Raw genomic sequence first — 17,689 nt, 5'->3', positions numbered from 1 at the left:
TCCCGCACCGCGCCTCAAACCAGACGCCAGCGCCGAGGAGGGCTGCAGGTTCTCTAACAACAAAAGGCAAAACGACATCCCCGGGGATCAGAACGTCCTTAGGGAGCCTTGGGGTCTGCGGTGGGACCTCGAAAAAGACAGGCCTCTCCTGCAAAACTATCCAACCTGAAGGCGGCAGGGGCGGAGGCCGGGCGGTGTGCGGGGCGCCTCGCTCGGGCCCGGGGGTGGGGCCTGTGGGGACGGTCCCGGGCCCGCGGTGGGCGCGCCAGGGCTAGCGGCAGCCGGGGCAGGCGGGGTCCTTCCTGGCAGGAACTCGGCTGTCCGCGCGCCGCCCGCCTGCCCTTCCTCCGCTCCCCTCCCCCCCCCCCCAGCCCCCTCCCCCCCAAGGCCCTTTCCCTTTCTTTCTTTCCCGGCCCTCGAGTCCCCACCCCGACGGCGCCCGCTCCACCGCTCGCCCAATGGCAGCGGGGCCCGGGCGCGCATCAGCCGATCCGCCCCGGCTCCCGGCCGCTGGGAGCCAATCAGGGCGCCGGGGGTGGCCCGGGCAGCGGATAAAAAATGCAGGGCAGCTAGCAGCCCCGCAGAGCCGAGAATGGGAGCAGAGTGGAGCTTCTGAGCAGCACGCCGGCCTCCTCTCCTCACCTCACCTCGCTCTCGAGGCCTGCCATTCCCGCCGCCTGCTCGCCGCCCAGGTAAGCACGCCGCCGTCCCGGGGGCTGCAAGTGGTGCGCGCCGCCCCTGCAGCCCCCAAACCCCGTAAGCCCGGCCTGTCGACCCCACGGCTCGGGGCAGCCCCTTGCACCTCCCGCCCCTACGGTGCTCCTCTGCCTCCGCGCCCTCCGCGTGCTCTCGCCGCCCGCGGCTCCCGGAGGCTCTGGGCTGGCGATTGTGGGGTGCGCTGCTCGCCGGGCTCGGAGGAGGGCGGGGAGTTGTTTTGATCTCTTTCGCCGCTCGCGGCCCTAAGCGCCGCCCCTGGAGGTCGCTCTGCGAGGCGAACAGAGGAGCCGCTGCTCGGGCCCAGCGCTCCCACCTCGGCGGTGCTGTGTGCGCCTGGGTGGAGTGGCCGGGTGGCCCCTGGGAGGCTCGCTCCTGCTCCGCGGTGGCGGGCCTTGCAGGATCGTCGTGGTTTGTAGGCTCTCTAGACGCCTACGCTGAGACGAGTGGCCGTGAGGGTCGCTGGTACGGGCCGCTCCTGCGCGGGGTCCCGGGGGCCTTGCACTGTGACTGAACAATGGGGACCCCGGGCTGCGGTTTGGCCGGCGGGCGCCGCGGGCGGAGGCCTGGCGGGGCAGAGGCAGCGGCGGTGCGCTGTCCCCTCCCCCGCGACATCCCCACTCCCTCCCAGCCTCGGCCCTCGGAGGGATATGGCCCCCTCGGCCAGGCCTTGAGATCCTGACCGGGGCCCGAGGGGCAGGGCGCCGACTTTAGGGACGTTTTAGTGGGAAAGGGCTACCCTCAAAGTGGATTATCCCAACTGCCCCGGGGGCGGGAAGCGGGTAACCCCCCCCAGCCGCAAATCCACGAAGACCACCACCAACGAAGATGAAGACGAAGGGGAGTCGCCGCGGTCCTCGGAGTCCCCCTCCAACTGCTTCGGCTTCGTCGCCTACTCGATGAACTCCGGAGAGAAATCACGAGTCAAGATTAAGACCGTGACCCACCAGCCCTCGTATTCCTCCTCGTCCCGATGCGATCCCGAACGCTCCCTGACCCCTCCTTCTCCGTCTCCGTCTCCCTCGCCCAGAAAGCTCCGGTGCATGGACCAGCGAGAGCCGGAGAACCAGGAGAGGCGCGAACGCAACTCCAAAAGGAGAAGGGCCAGGGAGGGCTACCCCAACGATCCGATTGACCTTCTGTGGCTGGGGTGAGTGAAGAGTCAGGGAGGAAGACCCCGGAGCCGGAGACAGCTGCAGAGACAGCTAGAAAGTGCGGAATCCCATTTTTACCCTACATAAACTCAGGGCACCGCGTTACCAGTCGGTAACAGTAGACTAAAATGTTGGCATCCAACGCGTCTCACGGAAAAGAGCAGGAAGTCTGGAACTGAGACTTAAAGGGAGAGAGTGTGGCTGGATATTGGTGGTGGTCACAGGTTGGGGAGGAAGGCCGGGAGATGGGGTTGTAGGCTTTGTAGTGGGAGCTGAAGGGGTCAGGTATTGTTCCTTCCGGCCTTTAAAGGCAGGGGTGGTGGAGGTTTGGGGGATGTGTGTGACCCACGGAGACCTCTGCACGCCCGGTAATACAGAGGGATATGGAAAAGGACCGGTTCTGCAATCCAGTGCTGGAGACCAGACCAAGAAGGTTCTGCTCTTCCCCAAGGGAAGGGGTGAGGTTCTTGGAGGGAGCAGCAGTTCTGTTTTCAGCTGGGCAAACATGGACGGTTGCCCATAGAAACTTAGCCACTGTACTTCATAAAGTTGCCCAAGTCGTTGGAGAACAATGTGTTCCTTTTCCAGCCACTCTGGGCCACTGAGCTGGGGGGGGGGGCGGTGTCCAACATTTCTTCTTGTGTTGGGTTTTTCTTGTTTCAGAGGTTTTGTGGCAGTGGCTCGCAGTTTTTAGCGTGCCCAGCTTTTAAAAACCCAGATCGTTTTGTTACTGAAGTGGGAATTTCCTCATTAAAGTTCCCTGGTGGGATCTGAGAATGTCCTTTGCAAATGTAGATCTGCGAACCATGGCACTGTGCTTGCTGCTCAGAATCCAGCGCAGATCAGCTCTTCTATACTTGGGGGATTTGCAATTGCACTGCTGTTAGGAAAACCCCACCAGGCTTTTGACTACTCTAGCTAACTCCCTTGTTTCTTCTTCCTAATGTCTCAGTGTGTGGGGGTGCTTTTGGGAGAGGGGAGAATCTCCAAAAAGGGTTTTTCACAGAGGTGCCTGCTAGAATGCAAGGAAGAGGGACCCAGACACAGCCTTTCTGTGGCTGGATTTCATACTGGGAGAGAGAGACCTTCTGCAAATGCTCTCTTTCCGAACTTTAGTGTTTGACCCAGTGCTTTAGTATAAAATATAAAATGCTTGCCTTACTTTGGCTACACTGACGAAATAGAGCTTAGTCCTCACAAGTGTGGATTCTAGCTCAAGGAAGCCTAGAGGGAGATTTTGTCTAATACAAAAGCTTAAATCCCTCTGAAAGCAGCATGGAAGAAGTACACCCTGGAGAGTGGCTTCCAAAGGGAGGGGACTACATTTCCCACCGGGACTTTTTACTTTAATTGTCCTTACTGAGTCATTCCTGCCAGAGGATCAGTTTAGAGTTGGTAATTATTTTTTGGTTGGTTCTTTTCAGCAGAACAACGTCCACCATGGCCACCTCCGCGAGCTCCCACCTGAACAAAGGCATCAAGCAGTTGTACATGTCCCTGCCTCAGGGCGAGAAAGTGCAAGCTATGTATATTTGGATTGACGGGACGGGAGAAGGATTGCGTTGCAAGACCCGGACCTTGGACAGTGAGCCCAAGTGTATAGAAGGTGAGAGATGGAGCAGAGTGGGAGCCGTGGGGAGGAGCAGCCTGAAAGCAAGCCACTAGATCGGTCACTTCATTATTCTGTGTCTAAAGCTTTCCTGAGGCAGGGTTTCTCAGACTTCATTCATTCAGTGCTAAGCTCCTGCGCTGCCTCAAAGCATGGCAACAATGGACCCCTTTATTTCAATAGAATCTTCCTTGGAAGCCAGTATATTGAGGAAAAAAGATTAAAAGTCTAGTTGGGGCAGGAGGGGGTTGGAGACTTTGCTGACTTGGGTGTCCCCACTTAATTCCCTCTGAGGCATCCCCAAGAACCCAGTTTGAAAACCACTGCTCTAACCTGACTATGCTTATCTACTATGTGTAAACTCTATAGAGTACTGTTTCGGATTCCCATCAGTGAGGTTCTGGATGTGAAGCAGATTCTATGTGAAGTGGTTTCCAAATAGGACTGGCTGATCGGTTGTTTCTGGTTGATTCCACTTTTGGAAATTCTTAAACCGCCTGATTGCTTATCACACTAGAGGCTCTTAGATAAGAGTCGTGACCTTCATTTTTCAGTCTAGAGCAAACCATAGCCCTCCTCCTGGAAGGGGACTAGAGAAAAAAATAGCACCGTTTACCTGCTTTTAGGATGGCTTACTCTTCTGATAGTAGTCACACTGGAGTGAATGCATAAGCATAAAACAAAGTATATGGCGTGTACTTGCTTTGTGGCAGGTATTAGGTGCTGGGGGAGGGGGTACAAGGTAAGAGAGTCTGATCTCTCTGCTTTCGGAGAACTCCTAGTCAACTTGAGAGATGAAGAAACCCACCTTTAAAACATAGTGGGGAAAGTCGATAAGTGACCATGGGAGCACCCTTGACCACTTACCCTGCTAGTTATCTATTTTCTTGTCTATAGAATAAGGACATGACTTGAGCTAGAACAGTCCCTAGATGCAGTGGGGAGGTGAGTTAAGCAACACAGGTGGCCTAGTAGGGGAATCAGAATCTGTTTCTCCTTTTGCAGTTTTTTAAATGATGACTGACTTCCTGGTTGTCAGAATATTTCAGTTTGTCTCCTTGGTGTCTGGTAGACAGACTTAAGGAAGATATGTCAGGCGTTCCTTGGGTGGTTGGTGCAGTGGTCTGTACAGCTTCCACAGGAAGGACATTAAAGCCGTGTGCAGTGGTCCGAGTTTGCATATGAGTAGCAGGAATCCCACATCTCTGACTTTCTGGAAAGAAAGTGTAGATCTTTAGATGTGGGAAGTTTAAGGAAGGGGCTGTATGGTCTGAAAAGCTCTGCATTTTTAAGTTAATGTTCCCTTCTCTTTTTACCCCAGAGTTGCCTGAGTGGAATTTTGATGGCTCTAGTACCTTTCAGTCCGAAGGCTCCAACAGTGACATGTATCTCGTCCCCGTTGCCATGTTTCGGGACCCTTTCCGCAAGGACCCCAACAAGCTGGTGTTCTGTGAAGTCTTCAAGTACAACCGGAAGCCTGCAGGTGTGTATTGGAGAGGTAGGGATGCTCCCTGCTTAATCCATGAACGTTGTGAAGGGGAAGTACAGGAGATCCTGAAACCAGTACCGGAAACACTGAACCAGATGAGACGACCTCAGGTTTCCGAACTGTTTCAGGGGTCTGGGCGAGTGGACCTGATCTCCACTCCAAACTTCCCTCATTCCCAGGTGGTGTGGTCCGTCTACGCGGGGTCTCCTCTACTGGTTGTGTAAATAAAACAGCAGTGAATTCCTTTAAGTCTGTCCACCAGCAGAGCTCCCCCATGACACAGCCCTCCCACCTGCCTCTAGATTTGAAAAGTATGGATTCTGAAGTTCACTTACCTGGCTGTGAACCTTGACAAACGATTTATCCTCTATCCTTAGTTTTCCTGATTTTAAAAGGTGGGGTGGGGGATAAAATCCATCTCCTGTCTGGGTTCACCAATCACCTACATGTGCCTCAAATTCACTGTATCTGCATTTTTGGCTTTTGCCTGGTGTGGCTGTTGGTCCTGATTCTCCGCCCATCATCTTGTTACCATAGCAGAAGCCCCCCATCCTCCCTTCTGTTTAGTCTCCTGGTACGCTCTGCCAGTGCGACTTGTGATGAGGCAGTCCATGCCTGGACCTTAATTGCCTTTGTTTTGGGAGGCAGTACCATTCTGGTAAAGGGCATGAGCTCTGAAGCCAAGGTAGCTGCCGCCTTCCCGGTTCTGCTACTGGCCATGTAAGCTGGGCAGGCCGCCTGGCGTCTCTGAGCTGAGCTGCGTTTTCTCCTGTGTGAAAGTAGAGGCTTTAATATGTCCCTCAGGGTTGCCAGATAGACTCCTGTTGTGGGTTTTCCATAATGCAGAGGTCTTAAAGTGGTGTTTTGGGAGCTGATAAGAAGTCTGTATTTACTTATTTTAAAGTTCTTTTCCAGCTTAGACGTCTGCAGCTGAGCTCCTCTCATTTTAATATTTTACTTTTGTGGTAGGCAGTTTAGCCCTTCATCTTCTCACCTGGCATGGGAGGCCCCCAATAGACACATGATTTCTCTCAAGGAAAATTACAGGTTTGGCTCTAAATGCTTGAGAAACTAGGGATAAGTCTGACAGCTAAAGCGGCTGTCTTGCGCACATAGAGCTGAAGTGCTCTCTGTGTGCACTTGGGAGGTGGCCAGCAGGCAGATAAGGTGCAGACCTGCTCTGTTCTGGATCCAGAGTCATGGGGTTGGTTTGTGACCCAGGAGTCTCCCTGCATATGTATGATTACCGCTTCGCCCATTTTATTTTCTTTTTAAAAGATTTTATTTATTTGACAGATCACAAATAGGCAAAGAGGCAGGCAGAGAGAGAGGAGGAAGCAGGCTCCCTGCTGAGCAGAGAGCGTGATGCGGGGCTCGATCCCAGGACCCTGGGATCATGACCTGAGTGGAAGGCAGAGACTTTAACCGACTGAGCCACCCAGGCGCCCCTGCTTCACCCATTTTCTACATTTAGGCTGATGGGACACAAAAAAGGTTTTATTATTCTGGGTTAGTTCACCTTTGAGTCCACACTTCAGCTTTGTGGAATCCAAAGTTCTTTTCCCTAGCAGCACTGCGATTCGGTGGATTTGCCCATATGGCCCTAATGGTGCATTGACTCTTTTTTTCTAGAGACCAATTTGAGGCATACCTGTAAACGGATAATGGACATGGTGAGCAATCAGCATCCTTGGTTTGGAATGGAGCAGGAATATACTCTCATGGGCACAGATGGGCACCCTTTTGGTTGGCCTTCCAATGGCTTCCCTGGGCCCCAAGGTAAGTCGTCTCCCGCCCCGTGAGATGGACCTCCTGCTCCCTAGTTACTTCGTTGCCAAGGACAGACTTCCTCCCCAGGGATGATAGTGACTTCTCATGGATCGCTATGGGCTGCCCACTGTAAAGCTGTGGGCATATCACTGAGCTGGCTGAAATAATGTGGAGAAGAGCCTTCTTGTTACTCAAATTCGGACATGGACTTTTATTTTTTATTTTTATTTATCTACTTATTTTTAAAAAGATTTTATTTATTTATTTGACAGAGATCACAAGTAGGCAGAGAAGCAGGCACAGAGAGGGGGAGGCAGGCTTCCCACTGAACAGAGAGCCCCATGCAGGGCTTGATCCCAGGACCCCGGGATCATGACCTGAGCTGAAGGCAGAGGCATTTTAAAGGGGGAGCCACCCAGGCGCCCCCAGACATGGATTTTTAGACATTAATATGGAGGGAAACCCTTTGGGGCCACTGACATGGCCAAGAGGAACCCCCTGCACGCACACCCCCGCCTCCCTGTGAAGGCAGGGATAGTGACTCCAGAAAGCAAGTGTTGAGAGTTTTCTGATTTCTGACTTTTGTGGAAAGGGATTTCTTGGTTTCTTGTCTCTTAACCTTACATCTTAATGCCTCTGCAGGTCCATACTACTGTGGCGTGGGAGCAGACAAAGCCTATGGGAGAGATATCGTGGAGGCTCACTACCGAGCCTGCTTGTACGCTGGCATCAAGATTGCTGGGACAAATGCTGAGGTCATGCCTGCCCAGGTAAATGATGTGTTCATCTGTAGGACATAGTGGCCAGTGGGGACATGTACTGGCACCCCTCATTTACCCAGAACTTAGGTGGGTTGGAATAGAGGTGAGAAAAGAACAGGGTTTGGAGCTTGTGAATTGGGGGAAGAAATTGGCATTATTTTTAAAGGCCAGCCATGTCGTTCTCTCTAGTGGGAATTCCAGATAGGACCCTGCGAAGGAATCGACATGGGAGATCATCTCTGGGTGGCCCGCTTCATCTTGCACCGTGTATGTGAAGACTTTGGAGTGATAGCAACCTTTGATCCTAAGCCCATTCCTGGGAACTGGAATGGTGCGGGCTGCCACACCAACTTCAGCACCAAGGCCATGCGCGAGGAGAATGGTCTGAAGTGAGTGCCTTCTCGTGAAGGGTCATCTTGCTTTCTTCGCTGGCATACTTGCCAAGGGTTTGATGTGTTGGGGCTAATAAGTAAGCCAGACTTCTCCATTCGTACCTTAGCTTTTAGCACTTGGCTTTGAAAGTTATCTCCTTATTCTCTTGTTTTGTTTGAAGAGGACCAAAACATACTCTAGGAATAGAATCCAAGAATAGCTATCGGAAAGGGGGAGCTAATTTAATGTGTTTGAAAATCTTTAGTATGAAATAACTTAGTAATGATAAAAGCATGTGAATGAACTTAATGCTTCTGGGTGGGGTGGGGTCTTTGATTAGGGTCTTTTCATTCAGCAGATACCATCTACTGGGCATCCAGCACCATGCTGAGGCCCTGAGTGGGACACACGGGTAAGAAGGCAGAGTTGCTGCCCTCGTGGATCCTTTGATCTGTGGGGACAGCGTTTTAGTGAACAGTCTGATAAGATGAGTCCCGTCGTTCTTAATTCCATCCATGCACCTGCCACTGAAGGGCAGATTTCCAGGTGCCAGGTTGGACCCCCCCATCTTTTCTCCTCCTAGGTACATTGAGGAGTCCATCGAGAAACTAAGCAAGCGGCACCACTACCACATCCGAGCCTACGACCCCAAGGGGGGCCTGGATAACGCCCGGCGCCTGACTGGATTCCACGAAACGTCCAACATCAACGACTTCTCCGCCGGCGTGGCCAACCGTGGGGCTAGCATCCGCATTCCCCGGACTGTCGGCCAGGAGAAGAAGGGTTACTTTGAAGACCGTCGCCCCTCTGCCAACTGTGACCCCTTTTCCGTGACAGAAGCCCTCATCCGCACGTGTCTTCTCAATGAAACTGGCGACGAACCCTTCCAGTACAAAAACTAAGTGGACTAGACTTGCAGCCGTCAGACCCCTCCTCATTCTCCACCCTGCCTCCATGTTTGCCCCTCTCTCGACTGTCCTAATAGCTGTAACTCAAAGGGCGGAATATCAAGGTCTTTTTTTATTCCTCATGCCCAGTTAATATCTCTTTGCTTCCTTTGGCCAGGATAGAGGGGTCAGGTTCTTAATCTTTTTACACCCCCACCCCCCACCTTTTTTTCCCCTGTCACTGAAGCTGTCTAGTACGTTAGTGGGGAGGGGGTGGGGAGGCATAACCACTGTTTCCAGTTAATCAGGTGTGTTTGTCCAGTAGGCGTAGCGATCCGACAGAGCATAGTGTTTGTGAAGGGAGGGGGAGGGCTCTTTCTTCCAGGTAGCTGAGTGTTGGGGGAGGGGGGTTACTTACTTACTCTGGGGTTAGGTTAGGATGTCCCCCTCTTGGTGGGGAGTTCCACTTGGTGTCAAGTTATAACCAACTTTCTATTAAAAGTGAGACTTAGGAGAGAGCCAGGCAGAAAAAAGCACCCCCGTCCTCCTGGTACCGGGCTTCCCTCACCTGGGTGGAAATGGCCCTCCCCTGAAGACAAGCTCAGCATAAGGATGGATTGACCTACCTTAGAAGAAGAAGTTCTTAACTGCTTGGTCCTTCATTTATAACACAAAGCAGAGTAGTATTTTTATATTTAAATGTAAAAACAAAAAAAAATTATATATATGGGTGTGCAGATATGTGTGTTTTTTTTTCTAAAGGAGGAAGAACATTCTGGTCACTGGGGAGCCAAACTGGAGACGAATAGTCTGGTTGGAAATAAGGGATCTCCTCTTGAGTGGGGGTTGAGGGAGGCAGTGCTTTTGCAACGCTGGCTCTCTGGGTACCCTTTGCTGTTCCCTTGCTGTCCCTGTAGGGTCCTCCGTCCTCTGCCCACTCTTCCGGAGGTGGGGGTGGACACCCGGTCAGGTTGACAGGTGCAGGCACGTTGTGGAAGGAGCACTCCCCTGAGCCCGGCGGCTTTGGTTTAAAAGACACATGCCCACACGGACTTAGAAATAAGAGTTGGCTGGTCAACTTGAGCATGTTACTGACAAGGGGTGATTGGGATTATTTTCTGGTGGGACTAGCATGTCACTAAAGCAGGCCTTTTGATATATTAAAATTTTTTAAAAAGCAAAACCAGAAGTTTAGATTTTAGTCCTGTTGGTAGGGTTTCTGAGTCTCTTTGTTTTGACAGAATGGCTTGTTGGCTTCAGCGGTCCCCTCCCCATCTCCGCTGTCTGAGGAGACGGGGACAGCCTGGAGTCAGAACACCGGTGGTTTTGTGTCCTGGTGTTGATTCTCTTGAGTGTGAGATTCTCCTTCCCTTTGTTCAGATTTCTGAGGAGTTTCTTTTTCTTCGATAATAAAAAGCAAACCCCACCTTGATCCCTCCCATCTTCCCTACCGTGTCTGGCTGTTTTCATGTGGTTCCTGTTGGCCGCCCAGGCCAGCCGTGGCTTCCTCTTGGCGTGACGACTTCTAATTGCCATGTACAGTATGTTCAGCGGTAGACAGCTCATTGTAAACAGACTGTTAACTGCCCAGAGCGGCTCTTATAAATCAACCTAACATTTATAAGATCTCTTCTGACTTGATTCTTTGTGTTTCTTTTAAATCCCTTTTTCCTTTTACGTTCCTACCCAAAAAGGGGATTTTTTTTTTTTTTAAGAGACAAAGGAAGCTCAAATTTACTTGTTCAAGGAATTTTAAAAAATCTACCGAGACACAGCCAACCAGCTCTTCCCCGTACTTCGGGTGTTGGGAATCTCAGGCTGAAGGCATATCCCAGCTGTACAGTTTAGTAGGAGGATACAAACTCCAACCCTCCTCTCTGTGCTCCACACCTTGGCTTTAACTTAAAATGCCACAACATTGTCTTAAGCACCCCTCTGGCTTAACTTTAAATCAGCCTGAAACTGTTAATGTGTTACAAAGGCTTCTCATTTCCCTGCTGGTCTTGATTTCACCCTTACCTGCCAGGGGTGAGGTTCTACATGGCCCATATTGACCCCGTGGCTGCCCTGGTTGAAGCCTTCCAAGGTTGACTGCTCTCAGGGCCTGCTAGCCGGGATGTGCCTTGGACATCCCTTCCCTGGCACTAGCCCAGTGAGCCACTCACAATTCCCCGCAAAGCCCCATGTGACACCTCTGTGCCCTTGTTCTTCGTACCTTTGCTGGGAAGTTTTCCTCTCACCTTTCCTGGTGTATCTTAGTTCATGTCCATGCAGGTCAGGTAGGAGCTCCCTTTGCCATAGTGCTGTGCATGTACCTCTAACCAAAAGCACTATTCTTCCAACCCTTGAAGCTACTGTGCCAGGTGTTGTGTGCGATAAGAATTATCATCTTTAAAAGATGGTGTCCTCTATGATAGTTTGGAAGTAGGTGGATCCTGTTACAGCAGACTTAGAGATGACCTTTTGGGGGGTGGGGGTAGGTGTATATTTTGCTCTAGTTGTAAGCAATCCTAGATACTCATGCTTGTTTTTTTTCTAAGAAGGTTGGCTCCCCACATTTTCAAAGTTGGATGATGTTATTGCTTTGCTGGGTATGGTTCCAGTTGATATTGGCTGTTTTCAGCGTGATTATCAACAGTGCCCCCCTCACTCATCATTCTCCTGGTTTTGCTCATAAATTGTGGGCTTTTCTTTCTATGGAAGCTCTACTTGCCCCTTCCCAGCTGAAATTGGCTTCCATTGGCTGGAGCACCCTTGCAGTCCAGGGCGAGTGGAAGGGGCCGTGGGAGGGTATGTTGTCTGCACCACAAGCACCAGATCAAGACAATGGCCCAAGCAGAGTTCCCCAGGAAAGATCACACAAAAAGGAACTCCAAATTAATGCGATCAGACTTAGGTGGAAACAAGTTTCTTTCCTTCTCTACCCTCTCACCTAGAATTAGCTTTGACCTACAGGTTGCGGTGTAATCCCCTTGTATTCTAAGGTGTTTTTTTTATAGCTCATTTAACAGACACGGGGTTACTTGATAAGTTATCAGTGATAGATTAAACAGAATGGCAACCAGGCCTTCAGCCTTAAAGAGACAGAGGTTAGTGTTCGCAAAAGGAGCTCTCAACTTTAAACATCAGTTTCCTCAATTTCTTCCTGCTGGTTACTGGGTAGGAGCTCAATGACAGCACAGGCTGCTAGAAGAATGTCAGGGAGCGAATGGAGGATTCCGTGGCATTCCTTGGATGGTCACATTGGGGCCATTTAACAAGGCCGATCTGTGCTCCTGGGGGGAGCTCACCTGGAAACACCCAATGTGAGCATGGATGTTCCTGAAAACACCTGTGGCTCCAAGACTTCAAATATCTTACCAAAGTCTTTCTTAGATAGTTCCAGAAACTGCTCGGCCCTCACACCAATGAAGTCACGTCTAGAAAGTAACTTGTTATCCTAAAGAAAGCCCATCCCTCAACAGGAATTTCTGATTATAAACTTCAGGAAGGCAGGGGTCCCGTTTTTCTCTCTCAGCACTATCCCAGTCCTGTCGTGGTGCCTGAGCGACTTGCTTAATGAATTATTTTTAATTCTCAATTTTGTGAGCTCTAAGCCTTTTGGCTCTATTGGTGACATCAAACCCATGAGATCTCGGTGGTCTGGCTGTGTTCTAACCTGGGTCATGACACCAAAGCTAAGTTCTGTTTCACTAAGCTTAATGACTGCTGGCTTGGTTCATTCTGCCTGGATTCAGGCTGCCAAGAGCTTTGTGTTGCTTTATGAGTTATAACTAATATGAAGTGGCAATTCATTATGTAATTCCAAAGGCTTCAGGTCAATTGCAACTGTAAACAAATTTGAGCTGACTAGAGCCCTGCCATTTTATAGCCTTTAGCTCAATCACCAACCACTCGTTTAAGAAAATGTCATACTTGATTTTACAATATGCAGATATACACACTTTCCCATGGGCATAGGCTAGCCATACACCGTTATGTGGACATGCATATATGTACACATTAGACACGCAGTACGGGTCTCCTACATGAACCTTTTCCCCAAGATACAGCATCTTATGAAGGAGACAGGAACTTAGGAGTACCCCTTCTAGAAGCAGCACACCCTCAGTAGAATTCACCAGGCTGATAAGCTGTCCCTAGGACTGGGAAGGCAGGCCATAAAGCTGTTAAGTCTTCAAGCACGGTTCTGCGGCCAGCTCTTTCTCTGCTTTAGGGATTGGAGATTTTCAGGGACTGTCAACTTAGAAGGATTTGTCTACGGTTCACTGCCCAGAGCCCTCTGATGTCAGGGACTGGTGTCGTAGTTCTACATTCCCAAGGGGTGTGGGTGTGGTTCCTACTGCCATTTCATGAGTTGTTTTCTGGGGGCCTTGGACGTCAGCAAATTGTCCTCTTTCTCACGAATTTCAGGTTGAGTTACCTGCATTGTCTTGGGACGGCAGCTCCTCTCGGTTTGCTCAGCTCCTGCCCCCTGTCTGTGGCCTAGTCGGCAGACCTGCGCACTTCACTCCAAGGGCGTGGACTCACAAATCTAAACTCTGCCTGGAAGCCTTTCTGCACTTTCAGTAAAAGTTCAGAGTAATTCCTTCCTTGGACTATCACATGACTATTATATTGACATTAAATGGAAGAGACGTTCAAGATACCTCTAAAATGTAATAAAATGGGCACCAAATAGACACTATTTTGTGTATCTGACACAGGCATATGAATGAAGGGGTCAAATGAATGGAAATTTTTCTCTTTCTCTTCTTATGCCCTCCTCTTCTTATAGCTAAAAGAATGTCATTGGCCTCACCAACCACCATGGGACTTCTGGCCCTATCCTTATATATACTAGCTTATCCTCAAATGATTTTGCAAGCTGTTTTGATAACTCAAATAATATTATGTATAAAGATGTACAGTATTATATTGGTAGAGGAGAGAGAGGCGGATTGGGTTTTTTGTTTGTTTGTTGGGTTGGTTGGTTAGTTTTGTTCTTGTTTGGGAAAAGTAAACACTTGTCTCTGGGAAAGAATCTGTGATTTGTTAGGAACTAAGTTTAGAGAGACAGAGCCGTAGGAGTATCCACTTCTCCGGGTCTTCCTTTAGAAGAGGTCATCAAATGAAATATTGGAATCTCCCTAAGGAGCCTACCACCAGCCTCATTCCTAGGTTGGCTTGGGATCCAGAACTGCCAACTTAGAAACATTTTTATATACCTATATTATGACCTAGCCCACTTAAGTTACTCAGCCAAGTTAGACTTCAGTAAATGTTTGTTGAACTGGATTGTCAGAGAAAAGTCACTACCAATATTGTTGGCTAGAGGAAGCGGATAAAAACCTACAGTAGGACGGGGGCAGTTTATTCACAAGCATCAGTCTTAGGTGCTAATGGCTTGGGTATGAGCTGCCCCACTCCTGCAGTTAATTCCAAAGTACCTGGTTCAGAAATATCTTCTCCCTGATCCAAAATGCAGAGCCTTTGGGGGTGATCATCCCAATTGCTGTATCCTGGGAGCCGCTGAGTGCTCTACATTCTTTTCTTCCCCCCCAGGAGGGGATGAGATTCCTTCCAGATTTAGAATTCTGTGTTATGAACTATCATCTCCAAAACTGAAATAAAGCATTTCAATCTTAAATGTGCTTTCTGGGAGCACAAGAGTGATCTCCTAGTTTATGAATACGTATTTGCCATCAGCGTTCTCAGCAGAACTCAGAAAGTCAGATATGTTAGAGAAGACTGAAAGAAAGAAATGACCAAGCCATATTTTAATGCAGCATTTCTCTGTGGAGAAAATTAGGAGGTGACATTTCTGCATGGCTAGTAATAGGAATATTTAACCCTAAGTGATTTAAAACTCATTTCTTCCACGTGAGAGAGAATCATTCCTCTGTTCGAAGACTCCAGCTTCATGGATAGGCATTCTAGAGCTGGGTAGCAATTTTCCTTAGGTGGCTTGGCCCAGAGCTCTCTGTCCCCAAGGGATGTCTATTATTGGAAAGCATCCTAAGTGTGTTATCTGTTGCTCCATAACAAATCACCCCAAAATGTAGTTCCATAAAACTGAATATCTGTGATTTCATATGGTTTCCTAGGGCCAGGAATCTGGGAATGACTTAGCTGTGTAGTTCTGCCTCAGTGTTTCTTTGGAGGTTATAATTAAACTGTCAGGACTACAACCCATGAAGATGTGATTAGAACTGCAGATCATGTTTTCCATGACTGTCAGCGGGAGGCTTTGGTTCCTTGCCACGTGGACTTCTCCATAGTGCTTCTCAGGACATGTCTTGCCCAGAGTGAGTGAATCAAGAAAGCAAATCCGAGAGGGAGAAAGAAAGTATGTGGAAGCCACAGCTTTTTTATAACCTAATCTTAGAAGTGATAACCCATCACTTTTTGCTGTACTCTAAATGCTAGATGTGAGTCACTAAATTCAGTCCACATTTGGAGGAAGGAAATGCTCCGCTTTTCGAGGAGATGTGTATCTAAGAATTTGGGGGTAAATTTTAACATTCACCACAATGGACTCTTGTCCCCTACCCTCCCTTGTCAACGTTGGCCCTGAGCCAATAGTAAAGATTAAACTACTGTCCTAAAGAGAAAGTCTTTTATGTAGGCTTCTGGTTTCTTTCCTTTGACTCTTGTTCTTATTTGTGCCCGTTTGTTTGTCAGAGAGTGGAATTCAGGGTTTCCAGGACATTATCCGAACTTCGTTGGACGTGAGGGATAAGGTTGATTGCGTCTCTCCCTTTCCTCCATCCCAAAGAGGAGGAGGGTCCTCCGCGAGCCATTCAGGGAACCTGGAGCAGACAGGAAGAAAGAGACAATGTCTACAGGGACCAAAAAAGCCTGAAGGTGTGTGTTAATGCATATAAAGTAATGGCTACCCTGGATTCCTATCAGCCTTCCCAAACCAGTCGCAACCTCTGTCTTCACATGAGACCCACCACAGGCCCATGCCTGCATGCTTCTCTGTGACATCTCCCCATCAGAGACACACCTGAGTCATCCTAACCACATCTCATCTGGATTGAAGTGTTGGGAGAAACCATATATACACAATGTGATTGATTCCTAGACTAAACTTTCTCTAATCCCAGAACCAAAATAAAACAAAACAAAAACTTCATGGACAAACAACCCTTTTTCTGATCCTTCAGGAAGAAAAGCAGATTCTCAGCAGAAAGAATATAAACTCAGAAACCCTCAAAAATGTCTATATTCTTTTTTTTTTTTTTTTAAGATTATTTATTTATTTATTTATCTGACAGACAGAAATCACAAGTAGGCAGAAGAGTCAGGTAGAGAGAGGGGGAAGCAGGCTCCCCTCTGAGCAGAGAGCCCGATGCGGGGCTCGATCCCAGGACCCTGGAATCATGACCTCAGCCGAAGGCAGAGGCTTAACCCACTGAGCCACCCAGGTGCCCCAAGACTCTTATATTCTTGCTACAGCATTCCTGGGAGGAAACCTAATGGCCCCAATTTATATTTCTTCTTGAATCATCAGGATATGGGAACCAGGGACATTCCCCAGGGGATAAGCTTATCATAAGCCATTTCAGGACGCTTCAAAATATTGGTATGACCCTGCCCTTTTGTCTACACAACTACTGAGAAAGCAAGAAACACTTCCAGAATCCGTGATGTGGATTGTGCAAAGTTTTTAGTAGAGGTGCCGACTAAGAATTCCAGAGGCAGTCACCGAGGCTGGAAAGGATAGAAGACTCTTGTCCTCGTCCTCTTATGATTGAACCATCCGGTCTCCCCTTACCAACACCCACTATGCCCCCACTCTTCCTTGTCTCTGACATGTTCTTTCTCTGCCTTTAGCAGATCAGGAAACTCCAAGACCTGACTGAATGCACCTCAGGAGAGACTTGGGGGCTCTGGTGCCCTCAGGAGAGACTGGGGGCCCGTGACCCCTGGGCCGCTGACCCTCCTTGCAAACAGTCCAAGAAAGTCAGAAAGCACCAGGTGTTTCTGTTCACTCCGGATCTCGCCCAGCCTGGCACGGCAGGCAGCAGGGTTATTTTGCTTTCATAAGCCATATTATGTAAGATCTGGAACAGTGACGCTGAGCCAACTTAGAGGTCACAACAGAAGGGGAGGAGAAGAACAAAGAAATGGAGAGAGAATGAGGAAGGAGCAGGAAGGGAGAAAGAGAAGAGAAGGGGGACAAAGGGAGGGGACGGTGGAGACAGAGGGAGACGGTTTAATTTTCACTGCCTCTTCATACGTTCTTGGTCTCCAGTGACAGCCTACACTACCTGTAAAGTTCTTCCCCCTCGTTTTAGCTGTGCCAGAGGTCTCCTCGGTTCACAATCTGTAGAGGACCTCAATGAATGTCAGCTGCCTGCAGGCGTCACCCCAGGGCCCGCTGGTGTCTGTTGGAGGTCGCAGCCGCTGGCATGGTGGAGCACTGAGTGTTCTTGTGGGAGCACATGCAAGGGCGACCGTGAAGGTCGTTCCTGAGCCTGCCATGCTTGCTGGTGAGTGGGGAAGCTCCAAAGGGAGCTGGAGACCTGAAGCCTCCTTCCTTTGGTGTATTTCAGAAGTGTTGGGAGAACTTGGGTAGACAGGAGGAACAGGTGCCAGAGACAGGGTCGAGGGTTCTGAATTCACACCCACGAAACATCACTTTGAATCAGTTCAGAGCCCTCTACTCTATCTTTGGCATCTGCTCCTGAGCTCTAATATCTGGGAAAATACCCAATCCATGTTTTCAAATGAGTAGGCGAGTTCTTATGGATCGGAGCTACTCATCTTTCTTCTTCTTTAAAGCGTCTGCTTTAAAAACTTACAAACTCTTTATCAGGGACACCTGGGTGGCTCAGTCTGTAAAGCATCTACCTTTGGCTCAGCTCATGAACTTAGCTCATGACCAGGATCCTGGGATCACGTCTGGCGTCAGGCTCCGTGCTCAGCGGGGAGCCTGCTTCTCC

The 17,689-nt window shown here is 49.5% G+C and overlaps 2 protein-coding genes across 9 annotated transcripts in view; both read left to right on the top strand.

Moving 5' to 3' along the window:
• Positions 1-313: 313 nt before the first annotated feature.
• On the top strand, positions 314-10,197 carry GLUL (glutamate-ammonia ligase). Of its 8 annotated transcripts, none has more exons than XM_082702859.1 (8): positions 530-692; positions 1,745-1,864; positions 3,296-3,474; positions 4,799-4,960; positions 6,599-6,745; positions 7,379-7,506; positions 7,687-7,886; positions 8,453-10,197. In XM_082702859.1, exons 2-8 carry the CDS (start codon positions 1,758-1,760, stop codon positions 8,769-8,771), a joined length of 1,242 nt encoding a protein of 413 aa, XP_082558985.1. In that variant the 5' UTR covers positions 530-692; positions 1,745-1,757; the 3' UTR covers positions 8,772-10,197. The 8 variants fall into 8 exon arrangements, with proteins under 8 accessions (XP_082558988.1, XP_082558989.1, XP_082558987.1 ...); XM_082702857.1 differs by having other exon boundaries at positions 559-692; positions 4,799-4,975; XM_082702858.1 differs by having other exon boundaries at positions 559-692; positions 3,293-3,474.
• Positions 10,198-16,185: 5,988 nt separating this feature from the next.
• The window catches only part of LOC309849875 (uncharacterized protein), a 36,579-nt gene continuing 35,075 nt past the window's right edge, over positions 16,186-17,689 (top strand). Inside the window, exon 1 of the mRNA XM_082702865.1 lies at positions 16,186-17,236. Coding sequence (XP_082558991.1) covers positions 17,086-17,236 — 151 coding nt within the window. The 5' untranslated portion in view covers positions 16,186-17,085. The remainder of the gene's footprint in view (positions 17,237-17,689) is intronic.

The sequence above is a fragment of the Mustela nivalis genome (genome assembly GCF_964662115.1).
Source record: "Mustela nivalis genome assembly, chromosome: 16".
Taxonomy (NCBI): domain Eukaryota; kingdom Metazoa; phylum Chordata; class Mammalia; order Carnivora; family Mustelidae; genus Mustela; species Mustela nivalis.
The sequence above is the reverse complement of the archived record's forward strand: the minus strand, read 5'-3'. Positions and strand labels throughout refer to the sequence as shown.